The sequence below is a fragment of the Eschrichtius robustus genome, chromosome 1 (assembly GCF_028021215.1).
Source record: "Eschrichtius robustus isolate mEscRob2 chromosome 1, mEscRob2.pri, whole genome shotgun sequence".
NCBI lineage: Eukaryota > Metazoa > Chordata > Mammalia > Artiodactyla > Eschrichtiidae > Eschrichtius > Eschrichtius robustus.
In genome coordinates, this window is record NC_090824.1 from 114,315,773 (window position 1) to 114,342,184 (window position 26,412).

Below are 26,412 nucleotides of genomic sequence, written 5' to 3' on the forward strand. Positions count from 1 at the left end.
TTCCCACAAAACTTGGGAAACAGATTTCTCAAAAGGAGGAGCTGACAAAATTCTTCAGTTATTTTTATGAGAAAATCTTAAAACATATTTGAATGCTGATAAGATAGAGAAAATCATCTATGTTGCCTTTTCAAACTTATTTTTTTAAGTTCTTGTATGAAAGATATTAAACAATGAAAAACGATGGCAAATATGCTGGCAGATAAAATTTAAAGAAATCTTCTTCTGGAGGAGGAGATGATAAATGGCATGGAAATTAAGCTTGAATGATATATTAGTGTTTTTGTTTTTTTAGTAAATTTATTTATTGTATTTATTTATTTTTGGCTGTGCTGGGTCTTTGTTGCTGCGTGCGGGCTTTCTCTAGTTGCAGTCAGCGGGGGCTACTCTCTGTTGCAGTGCGTGGGCTTCTCATCGTGGTGGCTTCTCTCGTTGTGGACACGGGCTCTAGGCACGTGGGCTTCAGTAGTGGCGGCACACGGGCTCAGTAGTTGTGGCGCACGGGCTCTAGCGCGCAGGCTCGGTAGATGTGGCGCACGGGCTTAGTTGCTCTGCGGCATGTGGGCTCTTCCTGGACCAGGGATCGAACCTGTGTCCTCTGCATTGGCAGGTGGATTCTCAACCACTGCACCACCAGGGAAGCCCTGATATATTAGTTTTAAATGGATATATACATAAAAATACTTCTGTGATTCATTTCAGATTGAATATTCTCTTAAAAATTAGAGGGGCCTGAAATAAGTATTTTTTTATGCAGAAGCGTTCTTAGTAAGGAGAGTTGGTGAAACACCTCTGCCCCCCCCCATCAAGCAGGCGTGGGGTGAGAGGCCGCCTTTGACAGGCCGCCATGGCCGAATGGGATCATTTGGAAGACTCAGCCCTAGAACCCATTTGTGGCTTCATAAATGTATCTGGGCTTCACACGAACTTTAGAAAACTTAGGATAAACTGTGTCCCTGGGTCTCACTCCCTCTCGGTGGACCCCTGTCACAAAATACATCTAGACAAGAGGCACCTGGCAGAAAACACGAGACTTGCAGGAATTCTAGTAAAAGCTGGCTGAGATTCCAAAGGTAGCAGTGGCCTTTCCAACCTCAGCTGGTGTGTGTTAATTCTTACAAGATGACAGTGGCAGCACCATCACCACGAGCAAGAGAAGATGTGGCCCATTTGGGAGAATTCTTATTTTCTTCCTTCAATCACATTCCAAAGCATTTCCAGTTCCAATTAATAAGCCACATCCCTCTATTTGACCTTCATTTAGCTTTTGAAAGAAAAGTGCATTTATTCTCTTTTTTCCTGCTATAATCTATTGAGAAAGCCTAGTTTGAAACTGCTGGGGATCTGGATCATTTCCAGAGCATGTGGAGAGGGGGTAAAAGGAAATGTGACTTGAAAGAGATATTTGGTATCCAACATAAGGTGTGATGAATCCTCTCGGCTATTGAGGAGAGCCTGAAAGGAGAACCAGAGGAAAAATGAGTAAGGAAACCAGTGCACTTTGCTTTATGGCTGTCTGGAAGTCAAGAGCAAGGAAAACACAACAACTCTATCTCGAGTGAAAAACTCCTTTCAAAATCATGTGAGATAACACACAAAAGGGCTTTTCAACAGCACAGCTCCAAGGTGAAATGGTTTATCCAGCTCTTCCAGATTAGCTCTCATGAATACTTAACTTGCCCTGTTTCACTTCAGAAGTTAATTTCCCACAGGATGGAATGACTGTAAATCGATCTACTTTCTATGTTTACCTATTCTCATGGCATAATTCTAAGACCAAACACGAGTGGAGCTCAGTATTAAATTTTTATTGCATTAATATTTCTTTTTAGTTCAGTGGTTTGCAAACCTTTTTGGTTTCAGGACCCCTTTATACTCTTAAATTACCAAGGACGCCAAACAGCTTTTGTGCATGTGGTTATCACTACTGATATCTATCATATTAGTAATTAAAACAATAATTTTAAATATTTTTTAATGCATTAAAATAACAAGCCCAATACATGTTAACATATTTTTATTGAAAAACAACTATATTTTTGAAAACAAATCAAAAAACTAGTGAGAAGTGGTATTGTTTCATAATTTTGTAATTCTTTTAAATGTCTGACTTAATATGACAGGTGGAATCTTGTATCTGCTTCTGCATTCACCTCTAGTGATATGTTATTTTGGTTGAAGTGTATGAAGAAAAGTCTGCCTCATACAGGTATGTATTTGGAAAAAGGAAGACTTTGCAGACTCCCTGAAATCATCTCAAGAATCCCCCCGCCACCCTCCAAGGACCCTTGAACCAAACTTTGAGAACTGCTGCCCTAGTTCACTGGGCAAGAAACTTTAGGGATTAAAATAAGAAAAAAATGGGTACACAGGTTCTCTCTTTCCATTCAGCCTCTGCTCCCTTGCATATACTCAAAGACTGATGAGAAACAAGACATGCTGAAGGAACATAGAATGTGAATCACGGTTTTGGTGTTTTTGTTCCCTTCCCACCAGGGTGAAAATGTGTTCTGAAAACAGGGAATTTGACAGGGAAAATTCCTGCTGCTTTTCCTGGGTGCCTTTCCTTTGTATATTTGGTACATGTACTTTAATCCTGAATTTCTATAATGGTAATTAAACAACACTGTCTTATACTAAAAATTAAAAGGCACATCCTTAAGGATCTCACCTGTACTTTGCGAACAAAGGATGAAGTCACTCTTTTCTCGAAGTCATCTATAGGTGTGTATGAGTTGAGGATCTTTATGATCTGCAAAGAGCACACAAGATGGTGTGAGGCCGCAGAAAAGGACAACTCTGTCCATGAAATAATGGTTCCAGTAGTCTGGGAACAGTCGGGAACCACAAGTGGTTCTTTTAGACTGTAATCTGGCTCTAGGAACCATGTGTTATTTTTTTCCAAAAGAGAAAACAAGCTGAGAAGAGCACAGAAGGCAGCAAGGACATCCTATAATTAGATGACCTTAAGAGAATTCCCCATTTCCTGCCTCCTTCCCCGCTCCCACCCCCTCTCCCCACACATACACATATGTGAGTATAGCGGGCAGGGAATGTGTCATATGCACTTTTATGTTTTTAAGGCCTAGGGTTAGTATTTAATAAATGCTTGTTAGATAAGAGGGCAGCCCATGGGAGATACGTATGCTCCCCAAAGAGCACAGAGAGACGCAGATGCACCCCACAGCTGGCTAAGCCAGGAAAGGCAAGGCCAATTACATGATCTGTGGGTGAAGATCAGGGAGACACTCAGCAAGCCTGGTCACCTGCACAGCAGACAGGGAGGTACAGCGTTCGTAGATCTCCTTGGCATCGCTGTCTGTGGTCTTCTTGACCTGAAGCAACCAGGCTGCCTGAGAGAGAGCTTCCAAGGTTTCCCTGGCCAAGCTGTTCTGCAAATTCTTATCTTTAAGCCATTCTTCCAAGTAGCTGATGTTGCACCTGGAGTAAACACCAGAGGAGCAGAGAACAGGGGTGACCTGCTTAGAACACTTTAGGGGAGGGTGCCGAATCCTCCAGTGTGTCCCAACATGGTACCAGAGCTCATTGAGATCCTTAGGACTACAGCCCAGCAGTTTCTTTATTTGTAACAAGACGGGGTTGGGCCAGATGATCAGCTCTCACGATCCATGGTTCTAAGGATCATGATGGTCAAGGGTGAGGGGCCATAACAGCGATAAACTTTGGAGAAAATCTGAGCAAAGAACAGTGACTACAATAATTTATAATCTATTAAAGTACCCTTAATAATAGATTTGAAAATATATTAAAGGAAAAAATCATAGTGGTATTTGAAGAGAAGACTTACATTGGTATAAAAATTGTTTGATCTCTTTTCCCAAATTGGCAGAAAATTTTCAATTGGTAGAGGCTTTCTTTTAGTCCACTGGGGTTTTTATTCTTGTTTCTGTCACTGATTATCATAGGTTTATGAGTTAAGGGCCATGGGTTTTAATCCCACCAATCCGTTGTGTGAGCCTGGAGAGTTACTCAACCTCTCTTGGTAAATCAGAGCGTTGAGAACACTCATACATTGCTAGTGGGAATGTAAATGGTACAGCTGCTAAGGAAAGCAGTTAGGCAGTTCCTCAAAATGTTAAACATAAAACTACCTTCTGACCTAGCAACTCCACTTCTAGGTACTTACTAAAGAGAACTGAAAGCATGTCCACACAAATAATCATACACAAATGTTCACAGCACCATTAATCATTATAGCCAAAAAAAGAAAACAACCCAGATGTCCACCAGTTGATGGACAGATAAACAAATTGTGGTCTATCCATACAACGGGATATTATTCAGCAATAAAAAGGAGTGAGGTACTGCCACATGCTACCACAGGGGGGAGCTATGAAAACATTACGCTAAGGGAAAGAAGCCAGTCATAAAAGACAACATATTTATGATTCCATTTATTTTAAAAATGTCCAGAAGGGGCAAATCTATAGAGAAAGAAAATATATTTGTTGTTGGTTAGGTTGAGGGGGAGGGGACTCCCCAGTGGGACTTGGGTAGGGGATACGAGTGGCTGCTATTGGGTGTAAGGTTTCTTTCTGGAGTGATGAAACTGTTCTAAAATTACATTATGGTGGCGGCTGCATAACTCTGTAAATATACCAGAAACCACTGAACGATACACTTTAAACGAGTGAACTCTATGGCATGTAAATTATATATCAATGAAGCTGTTTAAAAAAACTGAGTGCTGAACTAGGTGATCTCTAAGGTCGGTTCCAGCTCTGACCTTCCAGATTAGCAACTCCCCATGGGTTATAACATTGGGACAAAAATGCTGAATTAATGTATTCCATAGGGATGCAATGAGTGTGAGATAACATCTCTTGCACTGGTTACCCCCCCCTTTTTTTGCATTGTCAATTTTGTCCCACTAGTTCTTTTTTTTTTTTTAATTTTATTTATTTATTTATTCATTCATTTATGGCTGTGTTGGGTCTTCGTTTCTGTACGAGGGCTTTCTCTAGTTGTGGCAAGCGGGGGCCACCCTTCATCGCGGTGCGCGGGCCTCTCACTATCGCAGCCTCTCTTGTTGCGGAGCACAGGCTCCAGACGCGCAGGCTCAGTAATTGTGGCTCATGGGCCCAGCTGCTCCGCGGCATGTGGGATCCTCCCAGACCAGGGCTCGAACCCACGTCCCCTGCATTGGCAGGCAGATTCTCAACCACTGCACCACCAGGGAAGCCCCCACCACTAGTTCTTATTACAGTAGATTCCTAATGGGAATCCACTGAATTTTGAGCACGTTAATCCTCCCACTCAAAACTCTGTGTTGGAGTTCTGGTTCTTGGTAAGATGGAGTAAGCACTCCATTTTGTTTCTCCCACTGAATGCAGCTATAAAACCTGGATGGAATGCCTGGAACAGCTATTTGAGGACTCTGAAAAGTAAACAGTAGCAGGTGGGCTGGGAGAGAAGACCAGAATTTGAAGTATCTCCAAACTGACAATGAGTTTACCAGTATCTTTCCCTCTGCTATTCATTGGCCTGAACTCAAAGCAGCCTGAAATTCAGTAGTGGGCATGGGTGCCAACAAAGAGCTCCAGAAGGAGCCCTCTAGTTCTGGCTCGAGGTGCTGGAAAGGGGTGTCCTAATGCTCTGAGACAGGGTGGAAATTCTGTTTTTCTTTTTTCTCCTTTTCCTTTCTTTTTCTTCATTCTCTCATGTGCAAGCCCCAAACAGTCCTATGGTGGTGGCAACAGGGTCCAGCAGGAAATTAAAACTCTGAGACAGGGGAACTTTCTTCAGCTAGAGGAGTTGTGGCTCAAGAGGATGGCGTGAACTCTCCTTGCTCTTCCTCTCACCACTTGACCCCAGGTGGGGACATTTGCTGGAAGTGCGCCACACAGTGAGTTAAGTGAAGCCCCAGTTTTCTGTCTGGAGGACCAAAGAGGGGATCCCCAGGTATCTGGAAAGTACCAGGGGTATTGTGGAGAGGAGGAGCTTGGGAAAGTGACCCTTAAAGTTATTTATGAACTCTTGGACACACCCCTGAGCCCAGGGATGGATCTGACCCTCAAGAGCACACATAAGCTTTGAGGACTAAACTATAGGATTGCACACCACCCAAGTTTCAGACTGGCCACTGTGTGTCACACACAAGACAAAACCAAATAGCATTACAAAGGCTTTGAAGACAGAACTGACAGAGGAACCACAACCTGCAGAGCCTAAACCCAAGTGAGCTGATTACCTGATAAAAGTATCAACATTCTCCATAGGATTTAAAGACTCAGTGTCTCATAATATAATAATAAAAGTGTCCAGAATACAATTCAAAATTACTTGGCATATGAAAACCAGGAAAATCTTAAGTCACATTAAACAAGGTAATTAATAGTATCAACTCTGAGATGACACAGATGTTAGAATCATCTGACAAAGGCTTTAAAGAAGCTATCACAAAAATTGGCTGTCTTGAAAATAAACCCTCTTTGCTGCAGGAAAAAAAAAAAAAAAAGCTCCAAAAAGTAAGGACAAACTATCTTGAAATACATGAAAAAATAGAAAGCTTCAGAAAAGAAACAGAAGATGTTTCAAAACAATGGAAATTTACAACTGAAAAATACAATAACTGAAACAAAAGAACTCACTGAATGGGCTCAATAGCAGAATATAGATGGCAGAGAAAAGAGTCAGTGAACTTCAAGGGATCAATAAAGACTATCCAATCTGAAAAGTACAAAGAACAGAACTTTAGGGATAACAAAATAATGAAAGGTCTAACATTTGTGTCATTGAAATTCCAGAAGGAAAGGAGAAAGTGTGATGCAGATAAAACATTTGAAGAAATGGCTGAAAATGTCCCACATTTGGTGAGATCCACAAACCTACCGAGTCAAGAAGTTCAGAGAAGCTCAAAGAGGCTAAACCCAAAGAAATCCACACCCAGATGCATCATAATCGAACTGTAGTAAACTAAACACAAAGAAAAAAAATTTGGAACTCAGTCAGAGAAAAACTATGCATTATTTATAGGGAAATAATAATTCAAATGACTGTGCATTTCTCATCAGAAACCATGGAAGCCAGAAAAAGTGGAACATTTTTAAACTGATGAAAGAAAGGGCTGTCAACCCAGACATTGGTAGCCTATAAAAATTTACTTTAGGAATGAAGGTGAAATGAAGATATTTTCAGAGGAAAGAAAGCTAAGAGAATTTATTGTCGGTGAACCTGCTCTAAAAGGACTACTAAAATAATTTCCTCAGGCAAAAGGAAAATGAAATCGAAATGAGATTTGGGGGGAAAATGAGACTTGAAACATTAGAAATGAAGGAAAAACAGAAATGATAAATACCTGGGTAAATACAATAGACCATTCTTCTATTAAGTCCTTTAAAATATGTTGGATGGTTTAAAACAAAAATTATAACATTGTCCGGCAGAGTTTTTGATGTATGTAGATATAATATATAAGACAACAAGCAAAGAGGGGAAAGGGGCCTACATAATGGTAAGGGTTCTACATTCCACTTAATGTGATAAGATACTGATTCTAAAATGACTGAAAAAGGTTAAGTATGTATACTGTAATTCCTAGAGCAGCCATTAAAAAGATACAAAGAGATACAGTGAAAACACAATAGATAAATTTAAAAGGGGTACCAAAAGTGTTCAAAGAACCCAAAAGAAGACAGAGACTGGAAATCAGAGAAATAAAAACCAGAAGGAACAAATAGAAAATAACAAAATGGTAGACTTAAATCTGAGTATACCAATAATTACATTAAATTGAAATGGTGTAAAAACCCCAATTAAAAAGCACAGATTGTCAGACTGGATGAAAAAATAAAACAAAAAACTGGACCCAAATATATGTTGCCTACAAGAAACTCACTTCAGATATGATACAGATAGGTTAAAAGTAAAAGGATGGAAAAAGATATACTATGAAAACACTGATCCAAATAAAAAATACTTTCAGACAAAGTAGATTTCAAAGCAGAAAAAATTACCAGGGAGGGACAAAGAGAGATCCCACATAATGATAGGAGGGCTAACTCACCAAGAAGACATAACAATTCTTAGTGTGTATGCACCTAAAAACAGAGCTTCAGAATACATAAAGCAAAACCTGACAGACTGAAAGAAGAAATAGACAACTCCATAATTATAGTTGGAGACTTCAACACTCCTCTCAGTAATCAATAGAACTAATAGACAGAAAATCAGCAAGGATACAGAAGAAATGAAAAACATCAACAAACTGGGTCTGATCTACATTTATAGAACATTCTACCCAACAAAAGCAGAATATACATTCTTTTCAACCCACCGCATGGGGAAGATTCACAAAAATAGACCTGGGTCACAAAAGCAAATATTAACAAATTTAAAAATAACTGAAATCATACAAAGTTTGTTTTTTTCAATGTAAAAATATTTATAAGTTTTTGGTTTTTGTTTTTTTTTTAGGCCACGCCATGCAGCAAGTGGGATCTTATTTCTCCTACCAGGGATCGAATTCACACCCCCTACACTGGAAGTGTGAAGACTTAACCGCTGGACCACCAGGGAAGTCCCAAAATATTTATAAGTTTGTATTTTAAAAATAAACCTGGGAAAGTCTCGGACAAAGTGGGATGGTTGGTAATTCTAGTATCACAATCTATGGTATATGTTAACCTGGACGTACCTTGAGATTTTTTTAAAAATTGTGGTAGAAAATGCATAACATAAAATTACCGTCTGAACTACTGTAAGTGTATAGTATAGTAGTGTTAACTATATGCACCATGTTGTATAACAGATTCCCAGAACATTTTCACTTTGTAAAACTGAAATTGTACATCCATTGAATGAACAACAACTCCCTTTTTCTCTCTCTCCTCAGCCCCAGGCAACCACCATTCTATCTTCTGTTTCTAAGAATTTGACTGACAAAGTATGTTCTTCAAGCACAATGAAATTAAACTAAAAATCAATAATAGAAAGGTAATAAGAAAGTCTCTAAACACTTGGAAATTAAACAACACACTTCTAAATAATCCATGGGTCCAAGAGTAAGACTCGAGGGAAATTAGAAATACTTTGAACTGAACAAAAATGAAAATATAACATATCAAAATTTGTGGGATAGAGTTAAAGTAGTGCTTAGAGAGAAATGTATAGCATTTAATGCTTATGTTAGAAAAGAAAGGCCTCAGCGCCAATAATCCAGGTGTCTACTTTAGGAACCTAGAAGAAGAAGAGAAAAATAAATGCAAAGTAGGCAGAAGGAATGAAATCATAAAGACAGTAACAGAAATCAATTAAATTAAAAAAAAAAAAGACAAAAATCAGTGAAACCAAACTGATACACCTCTAGCAAGACTGACCAAGGAAAAGAGAAGACACAGATTACCCAAAGAGGAGCAGAAGAGGGGATATCACTACAAATTCTGCAGAAATTAAAAGAATAATAAGGGAATATTCTGAACGGCTCTATACACATAAACTCAACTTTGATGAAGTGGACCAATTCCTTGAAAACCAAAAACTACCAAAACTCATCCAAGATGAAATATATAACCTGAATATTCCTACAACTATTAAAGAAATTGAATTCATAGTTTAAAGCCTTCTGAAAAAGAAAAAGAAAAATCTGTGGTGGTTGCCACTCCTGAGGGACTAAAGCATGCATTTCTCATGCTGGCATTCCGCTTTGTCTTTCTAACCCATCTTTCTAGGTCCTCCCATCACTCCTGGTGCTCCTTTCAAAGGAGGCTGTTCATACCCTGCCCTCAGTTTTCCTTCACTGAGGCCTGTGCTCATTCCTCTGGTTCTGGGTCAGCTGAAATCCTACTTGTCCTTCAAGACCCAAGTTAATGCCTCTCGTACTCCCCCCAGATTCCCTCAGGCCAGCAAGCAATGTTTGTAGTTGGGCCACATTATTCCGGTTCCTAACAGAACTGTCTCTGTCTCCAGGACCCCTACCTAGGTTCTTATCAAAGATCCCTGGGCAAAACAGCCACAGTGGAACTTGCAGCAAAAATGCTATTGTGGAGATGGTGAGATAAAGTTCCATATGAGATATTATTTTTACAATTTATGACTAGGAACAAAAAAGAATTACGTACTAGGAAAATCTTTATATCTTCCCAGGAACTGGTCTGCCTCACCAAGCCAGATGAGACCAGAGAGCTATGATGTTTGGCTTTTTTTCCTGGCAGTCAGAAAGCCCAGAGCCAGTTTTCAGGCTACTCTGTCTACTGTTTATGTTTTTCTTTTCTTTGGTTTTGATTTTCCACTTGTGTCCATGTTTTGTTATTGTGTTGCTTGTGTTGTCATGGTAAAGTCACTGTAAATCCTGGTGTGCCTTGTTTATGGCAGGAGCTGAGTCAATATCTGAATGGATGAATGCCTCTTAAATGCATGTGCTACTTACTCAGAGCAACACACTGGAAAGTCAGTACTTCTCTAATGGCACTTTCAATTGGTGAGAGGAGAAAATACTGAGCACCTATGGGGACAGATGTTCACTCAACTTGGGGACCTACTGGTGGAATGAGAGTTGTTTAGCAAAGACTCTGGTGGCACACGAGGTTTATGGCTTTACTTTAAATAGGCCTGAATCCTACCTCAGAGGGGTACAGGGCATCTGCTCAGTGCTCGGGAAGTAAACAGAAGTCTTTCCTCTCTCAATGAAGAGGAAAAAAAGCCCAGTCCTCCTGAATACTCCCTCATATCTGAAAACCACAACCTGGCATCATGAGAATTTGCCACAATGGTTTGTAGGGATTAGAGGGTCCACCTCTAATGCTAAAAAGATGTAATGGATGCCTCTTGTTTATTTCTTGGCTTAATAAACTTTTTGGGGTCACTTTTCATTGTATCACTGCCATCATCACCATCCCAGGTTCCCCTATCACCTACAGGTGTCAAATCCCTGCACATATTATAAAAATCTTAAATATCTACCCCATATTATATGCTTTCTAATCATGTGACAGTGTTAATTCAAACAATAGCTAATGGTCTGTGTTTCCTCGGTTTAGAGACAAAGAGAAGTCAACGCACCTCAAAACTGGATGACCATGTCCCCAGGATGAACTCCCAGTGCTTGGCCTGGCATTCCAGACCCTCCCAATCTGGGTCCAACTTAGCACTCTACTGCGGACCTGTGGCTCCCGACACAAACCTCCGCTTAATCTAGACGGAGTTAGTTACTCCTGCCTGAGGACGGGCGCTCACTCAGTTCTACCACTGTGCCTTTGCCCACTCATTCCCCTGCCTGAAATGTTCTCCCATATTTAATCACTCACACACAGTTTTCAGGCTTCTTTAACTTTCCTGTCCACGATAATCTCTCCTCTCTGAAGCACTTCCCTCGCCACTTGCTTGTGACTTAATTATAGTGGTTTTGACTCATCATTTAGCTTCTCAATGGCAGGGATCAAATCACCCTTTCCTCTGTTTCCTGTGTCCCCCACCAGTAGTACTAGTCACAGAGGTGGCGGTCAATAAATACTGGTTGAGTATATGATAACCACAGAGGGCCAGAATTTAAAATACACAATTACTAGTTCTTAGTAGAAGACATTCTGCCAGACCGTCAAGTTAGCGTGGGGTAGAGTGATGGGAGGAGGGCCTGGCATCAGATGGCTGACATTTCCAAGGTTCTAAGAGTCATCTCGCACACCCTCCAGCAGTGCAGCTCTTGTGAAGGGAGGGCAGAGCGTGTGGCCTCGGACTTTAAGAGCATCCTTTCTGGCCAGCCTCTCCAGGATGAGTGGTGCTTTATGGGTCTTACCTTATCTGCATCCCTTTTCTGCAGGAGCACATGTCCTTGCGCAGGAAGAGGCTGTTCAGGGTGACGGCCCCTATCAGGAAGAAGAGCTGCTTCACTGCCTGCCTCACGATCTCGGGGTCCAGGCCGTTCTGGCACATGGTGCTGTAAAAGTAGCTCAGCTGCTGCAAGATGGAGGTCATTGTGTAGGCATCCGTGTCATCTATGCTGGATGACCGCTTCCGGAAGCCTGTGGGCTTCAGGCCGGAAATGCCCTGCAGACTCTCATACTCCAGCATGCCTGGCACTACGGAGAAAAACGGGAAGATTTTCTTGCACATGCAGTGGGGACACCCAGAGAACATTTCCACTGCTCTCATGTGTCTGTTTCAGGAGGTGGGACATTTTCCACATGAGTTAGTGTGGATACAGCTGTGACAGAGGAAGCAGAAGAATGGAGGGCTGGGGAGCACCAGGATGTAAGGGGCGGATGGGGATGGACCGTCATCTACAGCAGGGCAATAGCTCCTTTTCTTTCAACTTCACAGGAGAGAGAGCTGGTTAGCGTGACAACCCACGGTCTAGAACTACTTAAAGCCTAAAGTATTTAAATTTCAGAAAATTGAAGAAAGTATACAAGAATTTGAGTGAGGCTTTAGAATTTCAAAAATACTTGACTAAGAACCAGGATTAGCCACATAAGTAGCAGCAGTTCTCCCAAGTCTTTCCCTTCAGGATGGATCCCCCTTACAGAAAGAAAACTATGACCCGTGTACTTTTATATATGTAATCATTTTAGGCAATCAAAGAATTAAAAAGTGGACATTTACATCAGTAAATCTTCTTGTTTTAAAATTATGTTCTTTGCAATTACACATGCCGTGCACCAGATTTATTTTTTTAAGGTCTCAATGTCGCTATAAATATTTCTTGGTCATCGATTCTTTTCTTACCTATTATTGGTTGAATGTTATTTTCCATTACAATAATGAACTGATGATATATTCGTATAGCCACATCACTAAGAATCTGTCTGTATTCTGAAAGGTCAAAATTGTTCAAGCAATTCTTATTCTGACGTAGACTGTTATTCTTCATGAATTCCTGGAAGTAATTTTGAATATAAATATTAGAATAATGTAGACATGTAGAAAATTAAAATACTATCTCTAATGATATTATAATAAGCTTCCACTATAACTCTTATACTTTAAAACTTAATGTCTGATTTATATCGAATGAGTTCTCGATGTTTGTGGTAGCATTTATTTTCTATAACTAACTACACTTGACGCTTAAATGACATGGGTTTGAACTACATGGGTCTACTTACATGTGGATTTTTTCACTAAATATGTACTATAGTACCACATGATCCACAGTTGATTGAATCTGAGGATGGGTCAACTGTAAACATTACTGTCCTATTTATTTCCCTGACAAATATGTGCCTCCAGAGCTAGACTACATTGGAAAACAACTCCCATGGAAGCTCATAGAAAAAACTGCAAAGCACCCAAGGAAATAAACTGCTGTAAGAGGTTGGTAGGTGAATAAATGAGATTCATAACTTTATAATTAGAGTATAGACCAATCTGAAATGTTTTAAAATGTCGGTTCTGGGCTGAATATTTGTCCCCCCCCACCTCAAATTTATATATTGAAGCCCTAACCTCCAGGGTGGCTATATTTTAAGATGGGGCCTCTAAGGAAGTTACTAAGGTTAAATGAAGTCATAAGGGTGGGGTCCTGATCTGATAGGATTAGTGTTCTTACAGAAGGAGACAGCAGAGAGCTCAATCTCCCTCTTTCTACCCCATGCACTGAGGAAGGGCCATGTGACTACATAGTGAGAAGGTAGCTGTCTGCAAGCCCAGAAGTGAGCTCTCACCAGTGAACCAACCATGCTTGCACCCTGATCTTGGGCTTCTGTCATCCAGAACTGTGAGAAAATAAATTTCTGTTGTTTAGGCCACCTAGTCTGTGCTAGCAGACCAAGCAGACTAATAACAATATGTTTACCATGTTCAAAGAGATAAAAGAAAAAAAACATTAAGAATAGGACATTATAAAAGGCAGAGGTGAAAAAGAATTGAGATTTTAGAAATAAAAATATAGTAATTAAAAACCACTCAGACAGGGACAAGAACATTGTATACATGGCAGAAGGGGGTAAAGAAAGGATTTTTTAAAATGGTGTTGAATAATGCCTCCCACGAAGGCCTCACAGATGCCAGTTTGTCTTAAATGGGCTGGTCTTCCCCCCCTCCCCCCAATATTCCTTTTGGTTAGAGGTTGGATTTTCTTTACTTATTTCTCCTTTTATTCAATAGTACCAGTAGGATTATTTTTATATTTTATTTTACTTTCTCTCCATTGGGACAACTGGCTATCCACATGGAAGAAGATATGAGATCATTACCTCACATGTCAACTTGGGATAAATAATCATACCAATTTTGGATAAAAGCATAATTATGAACTCTAAATTTGAATTATCAGTTTAGAAGAAAGAATAACTTCATGATCTCAGGGTAGGGAAGAATTTCTTGAACAAGACATTAAATCAGGTATCATAAAAGAACAGGATTGATAGGTTTAAGTACATCAGAATTCAAAAATTGTGTCTGACAAAGGACTCCATAAGGAAAAGTAGAAGATAAGCCACAATCTACCCATAATATGTAAAGACCTCCTGCAAATCAATAAGAAAAATAATCACCCTTAAGGAAAATGGAGAACAGATGTGAGTAGGCAATTTAAAAGGCAACCCAACCAACTAGTAAGCATATGAAATGATGCTTGACCTCACTAGTGATCAAGTAATTACAATTTAAGTCAACAAAGTATCATCTTATACCCATGAGACTAATAAATAATAAAATGTCTGTCAATACCTAGTGTTGGTAAAGGTATGAGACACTGGAACCTTTACATACTACTGGTAGGACTATAAAATGGTATAACCATTTTACAGAGCAGTGAAAACCCTGAAAGCTATTTTTGCTATTTTAGGTCAATGAAATATTGCTCTGTGAGTACTTGGAGGTGAAGAGCTTCTTTATGATGTCAGCCCCTTGAAAGCAGAGTCAGAATGGCAAAGGATTTGCAGATTATGGAGGAACAATCAGAATCTCATAGTGAGAACAGCTATGAAGAAATAGGCATGTTGCACTAACAGCTGTATTTTAGAGTGAGAATACTAAAAACTTCAGAATTTTACAACCAGAAGGAAAATGAAAAGTCACAGAATCTACCTCATGAATTTTAAGTCAAGAAAACTGAGGCTTAGTACCATGCCCGAGGTCTATACTTCTTTCTAGAAGTCTTTTTGCCTGTGACTTCCATTCAGCTGGTGATGTGAAGCTGGCCTCCTGGGTAAGGGGGGAGTGAGAAAGCCAGCTGAAGCAGAAGCTGCCCCTGGGGCTGGGCATCCCGATTCCTAACTCCTACGGTGAGCTCTGGCTCATGAGGAGGTAGGAGACTGGCAGTCAGCGTAGAACACAGAGCGGGCAGGCAATCCTACCTCTTCTCCACTGTACTGCTTCAGGCAATTGAGGAAATGACAAGTATTGGAAAGCCAAAAGGACAGCATCTCAAAGTCTTCTAAATGTTCCTTTAAAAAAAAACAAAAAACAAGAAAAGACAAAGTTGGATTTTGGTGTTGGATTTGGTACCTCTGAGCCAAGAACAGACATATCTTACCTGTTTGGTTAGCTGGTGGCTTTTGACCAAAAAGAATTCCTTTTTTATTCATTAAAGACTTTATTAAATTTATACTATAAAAATAAGCTCTTGTATTTATTTAGCACGTTATGGTTTGCAAAGTATTTCTGTACAGGTTATATCACCTGTTATGATGCTTGAAGCAGGCACTGCAGGAATGCCTGAGAAATGTCTCAGTCCTTGCCTTCCAAAGTTCACATTCTGACTGGTAAGACAGACATGACATATATAGGACACAGTTAAATAGGTGGCCGACAGCCTACCTGATGGGCATAGACTGTGCTACAAAAGCTCAGAGGATGCAGAGATGATGTGGAACCTGGACAGCTGAGAAAACCTCAGGAGAGAGGTGGGAGGATGTCCTCCTTGAAGGAAAGGGGTGGGCAGACAAGAGCTCAAGATCGAGGACTCTGTTGGCAAGAACACCCCCGCTTACGGGGCAGGAAGGAGAGGAACGAGCAAAGGAAGCAGAGGTACTAAAGACCAGAGAGATAAAAGGAAAACCGGGAAAGTCCTGGGATTTGAAAGACAATGTCAGAGCGTTTCAAGGAGATGGTGCTACTGTTCAGTCCATTTAAAGAGAATAAAAATTAAGAAAATACCATTGGATTTAGCAAGAGGAACTACCTGTGATCTTTCTGTGGAGTAATGGGGGTAGAAGCCAGATCGCAAGGGGTGAAAAAAAAAGGCACGGTGGCCAAGGGGGTATGTGGACCAAGTGAGGGTTGCTTTAATGTGCTGTGCACTGGAGGGGGAGGGGTGGGGAGTCACTGAAGAAGCTGAGACGGAAGATGCCGGCAAGGAAGGCTTTACACTCCTCATGCCATGTGTCTTTCAGTTTCTAAGTATTTAAGCATTCCAGAGCAGCACGATGGGGCAAACACTGTGTGCCCATGACCTGGAACGCAATGCAAGTGTACCTTGAGAAAACCCAATTTATGAAAACACGGACAGGGAAAACATGAATTTATGGAAGTCTCTTCTAAGAACACAATGGTAGCTCCTGTGAAGACAGTGACTATAAAGCACCCAGCACCAAATCAATGTTAGTTTTCTACTCCTAACTCCTGATGAATAAGGAATTCTTAGTATAAAATTTGGTGGAGGGGGGGGATAGGGGGAAGACTTATCCATGCCCTGATGCATTCACTGTTTTTATTCTTCTCTTTTCCTAGAGTATTTAAAATAGGATTTAATTGCTCATGACTTTTCTAGAACACATATTTTACTAAAAGTGAGATAGGACTTACCCAACTAAAAAAATTAAATATATCTCAAAATCAAACATTACTTTCCATCTGGAAGGGGAATGAAGAATAATGGCTCTATATTTTATTGGTCCCTTACATATAGCTTATCTTCGTTTCTGGGCTGAGAATAAAAGTACATACTGTGGTTTTATGAGGGAGAATCACATAAATGCCAAGGGAAGAGAGGAGTAATTTTTCAGTCCTTCCCATTCCTTGGCATTCACACTTGTTATCTGGATAGACACATACTCCTTGCAGCCAGCCCCTCTTTGCAGCCCTGGGGGACAGAAGTGGTGGCGTGTTGGCTACCAGGCTGTAGTCTTGCAGGTAAGGATTTGGGGTCCATTGGCAGATCCCCACCCTTAGGGCTCTCTGACCTAAATTGTCTTTTCCTAACAGCTTGGATTCTTTTGCTGATTGGGCCTCTGACTGGTTTGAGGAATCATGGGGTTGACCAAAGACTGGAGGTGAAGGATGGAAAAAGCACGGGCATCTGGTCATTCCCTCAGGTGTTCCTAAAGTAGCCATAATACCAAGGGCCAATGTCAAAGGTAGTTCCTACCTTAACCACCTGCTTGATACCATTAATGGTGCTGTTCATGAGGGACTTGAGCATGTTGGCGTCATTTAGAGAGTCTGCGTAGCGTACACACATGAACAGGATGTGAGCTGGCAGCCCGGGGATCATGTTCACCACCACACCGCGGGGCTTCAGGTCTGGAGCAGAGAGAGTCAGTGAGGATTACAGCTGATGATCAGCTCTCCCGATAAGGAACCTATAATGATGGGGCAGGGGTTGTCTGCTTTTCTGTACTTGATGCAGTGCCTGAAATGCATAGGGATGTCTTTTCCCCTTTGAGGAGTTCAGGCTGGCGGTTTTCTTGGCAAAAAAATACATGCAGGTGCCACCTGCTCCTCTTACTTCTCATTTGCAAAGTACCTTCTCTTTTCTAAGGTTGAATAAAGGACAGAATTTCATATCTCCAAGGTAACAGAGGAACCCCAGTTCCATGCACCCTCACTTCAGCCTCTATGATGAGGATGGAATATGATCTCAGCAATCACAGGCATCTGCCTTGAATAGAGAAAACAGGTACACAGCAGTCCTGTAGAGGAGGACCAGCTGGTCTTGAGGAGAAGAGAATGGCTGGAAATCAGAGCGGGAATGAAGGGAAGATAGAAACTTTATAGAACAAGTTAAGATAAGCAAACACAGACCTCCCCATGTCTGCATTAAGACAGGGGAACAAAGAGGCCCCACAGCTGTGCACCAGTGAGGGCGGAAAGGAAAGGGTAGGGGTGCTCATGTCCTCTGAGGGGAGTCAATTAGGACAAGAGGAGTAAGGCTACATATGGGTTTTCTGCTTTGAGATGTTACAACCCGCTGATAGGGAGGCAGCTTTTCTCCTTTTCCCTGGAAAACCATGTGGTTTTCATGGTGAAGACAGTCTAGTAAGATTATTTCTAAGACCACCAACGTACGCCCACTGGGAGATTCCTGTAACTGAGGTGTGGCTAGAAAGCCTCCACCATACTGCCTGCAAATAAATTTCTCAGCAGAAGTCAGATGGAACAAAGGAGCCACAATTACTTTTCCCATGGCTCCCGTGCTGAGACACAAAGATGAGGAGATGTGTCTTCTACCCTGACCATGTGATGAGACTTGGGAAGAGGTTAGGGCAGTGCTTCTCAACTGAAGGCAAGGTACCCCCAGAGGGCATCTGGCAATGGCTGGAGGCGTTTCTTATTGTCATGGCTAGGGGTTGCTACTGGCTTCTACAGAATAGAAGCTAATGACACTGCTCAATATTCTACAGTGCAAAGCCCCTCCTCACCCCAAACAAAGAATTATGTGGTCAACAGTGGTGAGGCTGAGAAGAAGCAGTGGAGGAAGAAGAGGAAATACCCCTGCCCAAGACTGTAGCAATGGCTGATGCTCAAGTTCTCAAAGATAAACCAAAAATTCAGAGTTCCAGGTTTCACTACCAAGAATGAGGTTTTGGATGAGCTTGGCCTCATCTTCTCTCTTGTATTCCAGCATTCCAAGGTACTCCTTGGGTCCTGAGGACAGGTGCACATCATTGGCTGTAGGCAGAAGCAAACAATCAACTAAATACACAAAAACAACTTTCACCAGCATTATAATGAGACTACTCTGTCTCTTTCCATCCCATACTGGCTGGCTTGCCCATGAATTCCTGTGGCTTTCTGATAAATGCAAACTTTATTAAATCCTGAAGAATTTCTTCGGGTAGTGATTCTTATCTGTGAGTATATCAATGAGTATAGCTGCTGGTATATATCCTCATGAGCACCTGGTGTATATCGAGCACAGTGGGGATATGAAAACAATCCAAGATAATGCTCTGGCCTTCAGGACACTGATGTTACAGTTAAAGAAACGAGAGTCACAAAACATGTGGTGTGCAAAACACCAAACTGCATGACCCCAAGGTGGCTGGGCTAGCTTCCTATGTGCCATCACAAGGTGCCACAAACTCAGTGGCATAAAGCACAATTTTTAAAAAAATATAATTTAAAAAAATTTTACATTTCTGGAGGTCATAAGACTGAAATAGATCTTACACTGCTAAAATCAAAGTGTCAGCAGAGCTGTGTTTCTTCTGGAGGCTCTAGGGGAGAACTCATTCCTTGCCTTTTCCAGCATCTAGAGGCTGCCCACATGATTTGGCTTGTGGCCACATCACTCTGACCTCTGCTTCTATCATCACATCTTTCTCTCTCTGCTTCCATTGTCATATCACCTTCTCTCACCCTGTCATTCCTGCCTCTCTTATAATGTCTTTTGTGATTATTGTACATTGAATCCACCTGGATAATCCAGGAGACTCTCCCCATCTCAAGATCCTTCACTTAATCACATCTGCAAAATCCCTTCTGCCATGTAAGGTAACATATTCACAGGTTCTGGGGATTGGGACATGGACATCTTTGGGTGGGCCACAGTCTTCCCTCTGGTCCCCAAAGATTCATGTCCGTTCTGAGAGGAGGAGATGTACACAGAAGCACAGGTCAGAGGGTCAGAAAGATGTTAAAGATGCCATGCTGCTGAATTCGAAGACGGTGGAAGAAGCCCATAAGTCAGGAAAAGTGGGTGGCCTCCAGAAGCAGGAAAAGGCAAGAGAATAGAATCTCCCCCTAAAGCCTACAGAAGGCCTGCTGACATGTTGACTTTAACCCAGTGAAGACCATTTTTAACTTCTGACCTCTAGAACTGTAAGATTTGTGTTTTATTAAGCCACTAATTTTATGGTGATTTGTTAGGCAGCCATAGGAAATAAATACAGGGGACATAAGACTTTACGCATAGGTAGGTTGGAACTGTTGAAAATTTCTTCTTGAAGGAGGCAGCACTCCAGTTGGGCCAAGAAAAGTGAGTAGGCTCTGATGGATGAAGAAGAAGATAATCCAGGTAAAGAGTTAACAGAACTCTCTTCTACTGCATGAGACTTTGTCCTGTTGATTTACTAGCTCTGTTCCCTTGGAGACTGATAAAGGTAGAATGTTAACTGTTTTACTAAGCAACCTGCTTATGCTAAGAATAACCTCTGCCGAACTGCATCTGGACTGGGAAGAACAATAAATGAAGCAGAAATACGCGATAAGAACATCATACTTTGGGTATTCTTAAGTGTGGTCACTTGCATCTGACCATATTCCTTGGGAGCTAGTGCCACCTATGCAGTGTCCAAAAGGTACTGGCTTCCTGACCACAGCCATGTGAATGAGCTTGGAGAAAGGCACTCCAGCCCCAGCTAAGCCTTCAGATGACTGCAGCCCTGCTGATGACTTGACTGCAACTCAGAGCCAGGACCACCCAGCTAAGCTGCTTATGGATTCTTGACCTTCAGAAACTGTTTGTTTTTTTTTTAACATCTTTATTGGAGTATAATTGCTTTACAATGGTGTGTTAGTTTCTGCTGTATAACAAAGTGAATCAGCTATACATACACATATATCCCCATATCTCCAACCTCTTGCGTCTCTCTCCCACACTCACCCTATCCCACCCCTCTAGGTGGTCACAAAGCACAGAGCTGATCTCCCTGTACTATGCAGCTGCTTCCCACTAGCTATCTATTTTACATTTGGTAGTGTATATATAAGTCCATGCCACTCTCTCACTTCGTCCCAGCTTACCCTTCCCCTTCCCCATGTCCTGAAGTCCATTCTCTACATCTGCGTCTTTATTCCTGCTAAATTTTGGGGTAGTTTGTTATATGACAATAGATACATGATACAGGAAGGAAAGCTGATGCATTCCACTTTAGACACACTGGGCTGGAGGTGATAATAGAAAGGTGAAGGAGTAGTCTTACAGGCAAAAAGGGACTGGGACTCAGGAAAAGTGAGGAATGGAAGGTGGATTTTGGAAGTCCTTATGTAGCGATGGCAGTTCCTTCATTCATTCCAACAACGGGGACACCACTGGGAAATGGGAAGGACAGACACGGTCTCTGCCCTCATGAGGGCAGACTGACCTTTATCGTTAATTATTGAAGGGGAAAGATCCTCATTTTGGTTTTGGACATATTAAATGTGAGGTGAGAGCTGAATAAATAATAGTAAAAGAGCTCTTCAAAGAAATGAATATAGTAAAAAGAACAGAGAACTGAAGATACAGCCTTAGTGATAAAGGTTGGGAGGAAGAAGCAATACTGAACAAAGAGTAAAGGGAGTTAGAAGAGAGAAGTCAGAAAAGTTCAGTGACACAGAAGCGGGTGAAGGGAGAGAGACCTTCAAGATGGCAGAGAAGTAAGACATGGAGATCACCTGCCTCCCCACAAATACACCAGAAATACATCTACATGTGGAACAACTCCTACAGAACACCTACTGAACGCTGGCAGAAGACCTCAGACTTCACAAAAGATATATATATATATAAATTTTTTCCTTTTTCTCTTTTTGTGAGTGTGTATGTATATGCGTCTTTGTGTGATTTTGTCTGTATAGCTTAGCTTTTACCATTTGTCCTAGGGTTCTGCCTGTCCCATTTTTTTGTTTTGTTTTGTATAGTTTTTAGCGCTTGTTAACATTGGTGGATTTGTTTCTTGGTTTGGTTGCTCCTTCTTTCTTTTTTTTTATTACTTTTTAATTTTAAAAATTTTTAATAATTTATTTTTATTTTAATAACTTTATTTTATTTTTTTCTTTCTTTCTTTTTTTCTCCCTTTTCTTCTGAGCCGTGTGGCTGACAGCATCTTGGTGCTCCGGCCGGGTGTAAGGCCTGTGCCTCTGAGGTGGGAGAGCCGAGTTCAGGACATTGGTCCACCAGAGACTTCCCGTCTCCATGTAATATCAAACGGCGAAAGCTCTCCCAGAGATCTCCATCTCAACGCTAAGACCCAGCTCCACTCAACGACCAGCAAGCTACAGTGCTGGACACCCTATGCCAAACAACTAGCAAGACAGGAACACAACCCCACCCATTAGCAGAGAGGCTGCCTAAAATCATAATAAGGTCACAGGTACCCTAAAACACATCACTGGACGCAGTCCTGCCCACCAGAAAGACAAGATCCAGCCTCATCCACCAGAACACAGGCACCAGTCCCCTCCACCAGGAAGCCGACACAAGCCACTGAACCAACCTTAGCCACTGGGGACAGATACCAAAAACAACGGGAACTATGAACCTGCAGCCTGCGAAAAGGAGACCCCAAACACAGTAAGTAAGTTAAGCAAAATGAGAAGACAGAGAAACACACAGCAGATGAAGGAGTAAGGTAAAAACCCACCAGACCAAACAAATGAAGAGGAAATAGGCAGTCTACCTGAAAAAGAATTCAGAGTAATGATAGTAAAGATGATCCAAAATCTTGGAAATAGAATGGAGAAAATACAAGAAACGTTTAACAAGGACCTAGAAGAACTAAAGCAAACAAACAATGATGAACAACACAATAAATGAAATTAAAAATTCTCTAGAAGGAATCAATACAGAATAACTGAGGCAGAAGAATGGATAAGTGACCTGGAAGATGAAATAGTGGAAATAACTACTGCAGAGCAGAATAAAGAAAAAAGAATGAAAAGAATTGAGGACAGTCTCAGAGACCTCTGGGACAACATCAAACACACCAACATTTGAATTATAGGGGTCCCAGAAGAAGAAGAGAAAAAGAAAGGGACTGAGAAAATATTTGAAGAGATTATGGTTGAAAACTTCCCTAATATGGGAAAGGAAACAGTCAATCAAGTCCAGGAAGCACAGAGAGTCCCATGCAGGACATATCCAAGGAGAAACATGCGAAGACACATATTAATCAAACTATCAAAAATTAAATTCAAAGGAAAAATATTAAAAGCAGCAAGGGAAACACAACAAAAAACATACAAGGGAATCCCCATAATGTTAACAGCTGATCTTTCAGCAGAAACTCTGCAAGCCAGAAGGGAGTGGCAGGACATATTTAAAGTGATGAAAGGGAAAAACCTACAACCAAGATTACTCTACCCAGCAAAGATCTCATTCAGATTCGACAGAGAAATTAAAACCTTTACAGACAAGCAAAAGCTAAGAGAATTCAGCACCACCAAACCAGCTTTACAACAAATGCTAAAGGAACTTCCCTAGGCAGGAAACACAAGAGAAGGAAAAGACCTACAATAACAAACCCAAAACAATTAAGAAAATGGTAATATGAACATACATATCAATAACTACTTTAAATGTAAATGGATTAAATGCTCCAACCAAAAGACATAGACTGGCTGAATGGATACAAAAACAAGACCTGTATATATGCTGTCTACAAGAGACCCACTTCAGACCTAGGGACACATACAGACTGAACGTGAGGGGATGGAAAAAGATATTCCATGCAAATGGAAATCAAAAGGAAGCTGGAGTAGCAATTCTCATATCAGACAAAATAGACTTTAAAACAAAGACTATTACAAGAGACAAAGAAGGACACTACATAATGATGAAGAAATCAATCCAAAAAGAAGATATAACAATTGTAAATATTTCTGCATTCAACGTAGGTGCACCTCACTCCATAAGGCAAATGCTAACAGCCATAAAAGGGGAAATCGACAGTAACACGATCATAGTAGGGGACTTTAACACCCCACTTTCACCAATGGACAGATCATCCAAAATGAAAATAAATAAGGAAACACAAGCTTTAAATGATACATTAAACAAGATGGACTTAATTGATATTTATAGGACATTCCATCCAAAAACAACAGAATACACTTTCTTCTCAAGGGCCCATGGAACATTCTCCAGGATACATCATATCTTGGGTCACAAATCAAGCCTTGGTAAATTAAGAAAATTGAAATCGTATCAAATATCTTTTCCAACCACAACTATCAATTACAGAAAAAAAATCTGTAAAAAATAAAAACACATGGAGGCTAAACAATACACTACTAAATAACCAAGAGATCACTGAAGAAATAAAAGAGAAAATAAAAAAATACCTAGAAACAAATGACAATGAAAACACGACGACCCAAAACCTACGGGATGCAGCAAAAGCAGTTCTAAGAGGGAAGTTTATAGCAATACAATCCTACCTTAAGAAACAAGAAACATCTCAAATAAACAACCTAACCTTACATCTAAAGCAATTAGAGAAAGAAGAACAAAAAAACCCCAAAGCTAGCAGAAGGAAAGAAATCATAAAGATCAGATCAGAAATAAATGAAAAAGAAATGAAGGAAACAATGGCAAAAATCAATAAACTAAAAGCTGGTTCTTTGAGAAGATAAACAAAATCGATAAACCATTAGCCAGACTCATCAAGAAAAAAAGGGAGAAGACTCAAATCAATAGAATTAGAAGTGAAAAAGCAGAAGTAACAACTGACACTGCAAAAATACAAAGGATCATGAGAGATTACTACAAGCAACTGTATGCCAATAAAATGGACAACCTGGAATAAATGGACAAATTCTTACAAAAGCACAACCTTCTGAGACTGAGCCAGGAAGAAATAGAAAATATAAACAGACCAGTCACAAGCACTGAAATTGAGACTGTGATTAAAAATCTTCCAACAGGGCTTCCCTGGTGGTGCAGTGGTTGAGAATCTGCCTGCTAATGCAGGGGACACGGGTTCGAGCCCTGGTCTGGGAAGATCCCACATGCCACGGAGCAGCTGGGCCCGTGAGCCACAACTACTGAGCCTGCGCGTCTGGAGCCTGTGCCCCGCAACGGGAGGGGCCGCGATAGTGAAAGGCCCGCGCACCACGATGAAGAGCGGTCCCCGCACCGCGATGAAGAGTGGCCCCCGCTTGCCGCAGCTAGAGAAAGCCCTCGCGCGAACCGAAGACCCAGCACAGCCAAAAATAAATAAATAAATAAAAATAAAAGTAGCTATAAAATTAAAAAAAAAAAAAAAATCTTCCAACAAACAAACACCCAGGACCAGATGGCTTCACAGGTGAATTTTATCAAACATTTAGAGAACAGCTAACACCTGTTCTTCTCAAACTCTTCCAAAATATAGCAGAGGGAGGAACACTCCCAAACTCATTCTACAAGGCCACCATCACCCTGATACCAAAACCAGACAAAGATGTCACAAAGAAAGAAAACTACAGGCCAATATCACTGATGAACATAGATGCAAAAATTCTCAACAAAACACTAGCAAACAGAATTCAACAGCACATTAAAAGGATCATATACCATGATCAAGTGGGGTTTATCCCAGGAATGCAAGGATTCTTCAAAATATGCAAATCAATCAATGTGATACACCATATTAACAAATTGAAGGAGAAAAACCATATGATCATCTCAATAGATGCAGAAAAAACTTTTGACAAAATTCAACAGTCATTTATGATAAAAACCCTCCAGAAAGTAGGCATAGAGGGAACTTACCTCAACATAATAAATGCCATATATGACAACCCACAGCCAACATCATCCTCAATGGTGAAAAACTGAAACCATTGCCACTAAGATCAGGAACAAGACAAGGTTGTCCACTCTCCCCACTATTATTCAACATAGTTTTGGAAGTTTTAGCCACAGCAGTCAGAGAAGAAAAAGAAATGAAAGGAATCCAAATCGGAAAAGAAGAAGTAAAACTGTCACTGTTTGCAGATGACATGATACTCTACACAGAGAATCCTGAAGATGCTACCAGAAAACTACTAGAGCTAATCAATGAATTTGGTAAAGTAGGAGGATACAAAATTAATGCACAGAAATCTCTTGCATTCCTATACACTAACGATGAAAAATCTGAAGAAATTAAGGAAACACTCCAATTTACCATTGCAACAAAAAGAATAAAATACCTAGGAATAAACCTACCTAAGGAGACAAAGTACCTGTATGCAGAAACTATAAGACACTGATGAAAGAAATTAAAGGTGATACAAACAGATGGAGAGATATACCATGTTCTTGGATTCGAAGAATCAACACTGTGAAAATGACTCTACTACCCAAAGCAATACACAGGTTCAATGCAATCCCTATCAAACTACCACTGGCATTTTTCACAGAACTAGAACAAAAAATTTCACAATTTGTATGGAGACACAAAAGACCCTGAATAGCCAAAGCAATCTTGAGAAAGAAAAACGGAGCTGGAGGAATCAGGCTTCCAGACTTCAGACTATACTACTTAAAGCTACAGTAATCAAGACAGTATGATACTGGCACAAAAACAGGAATATAGATCAATGGAACAGGATAGAAAGCCCAGA

General features: G+C 40.7%; 1 protein-coding gene across 1 annotated transcript in view; it reads right to left on the minus strand.

Moving 5' to 3' along the window:
* Positions 1–917: 917 nt before the first annotated feature.
* The window catches only part of MYO5C (myosin VC), a 105,928-nt gene continuing 80,433 nt past the window's right edge, over positions 918–26,412 (minus strand). Inside the window, exons 34-41 of the mRNA XM_068536206.1 lie at positions 18,691–18,789; positions 17,267–17,421; positions 15,255–15,344; positions 12,682–12,832; positions 11,753–12,035; positions 3,267–3,441; positions 2,672–2,752; positions 918–1,455 (exon numbers count right to left, since the gene is read on the minus strand). Of these exons, the coding sequence (XP_068392307.1) occupies positions 1,303–1,455; positions 2,672–2,752; positions 3,267–3,441; positions 11,753–12,035; positions 12,682–12,832; positions 15,255–15,344; positions 17,267–17,421; positions 18,691–18,789 (1,187 nt within the window). The 3' untranslated portion in view covers positions 918–1,302. The remainder of the gene's footprint in view (positions 1,456–2,671; positions 2,753–3,266; positions 3,442–11,752; positions 12,036–12,681; positions 12,833–15,254; positions 15,345–17,266; positions 17,422–18,690; positions 18,790–26,412) is intronic.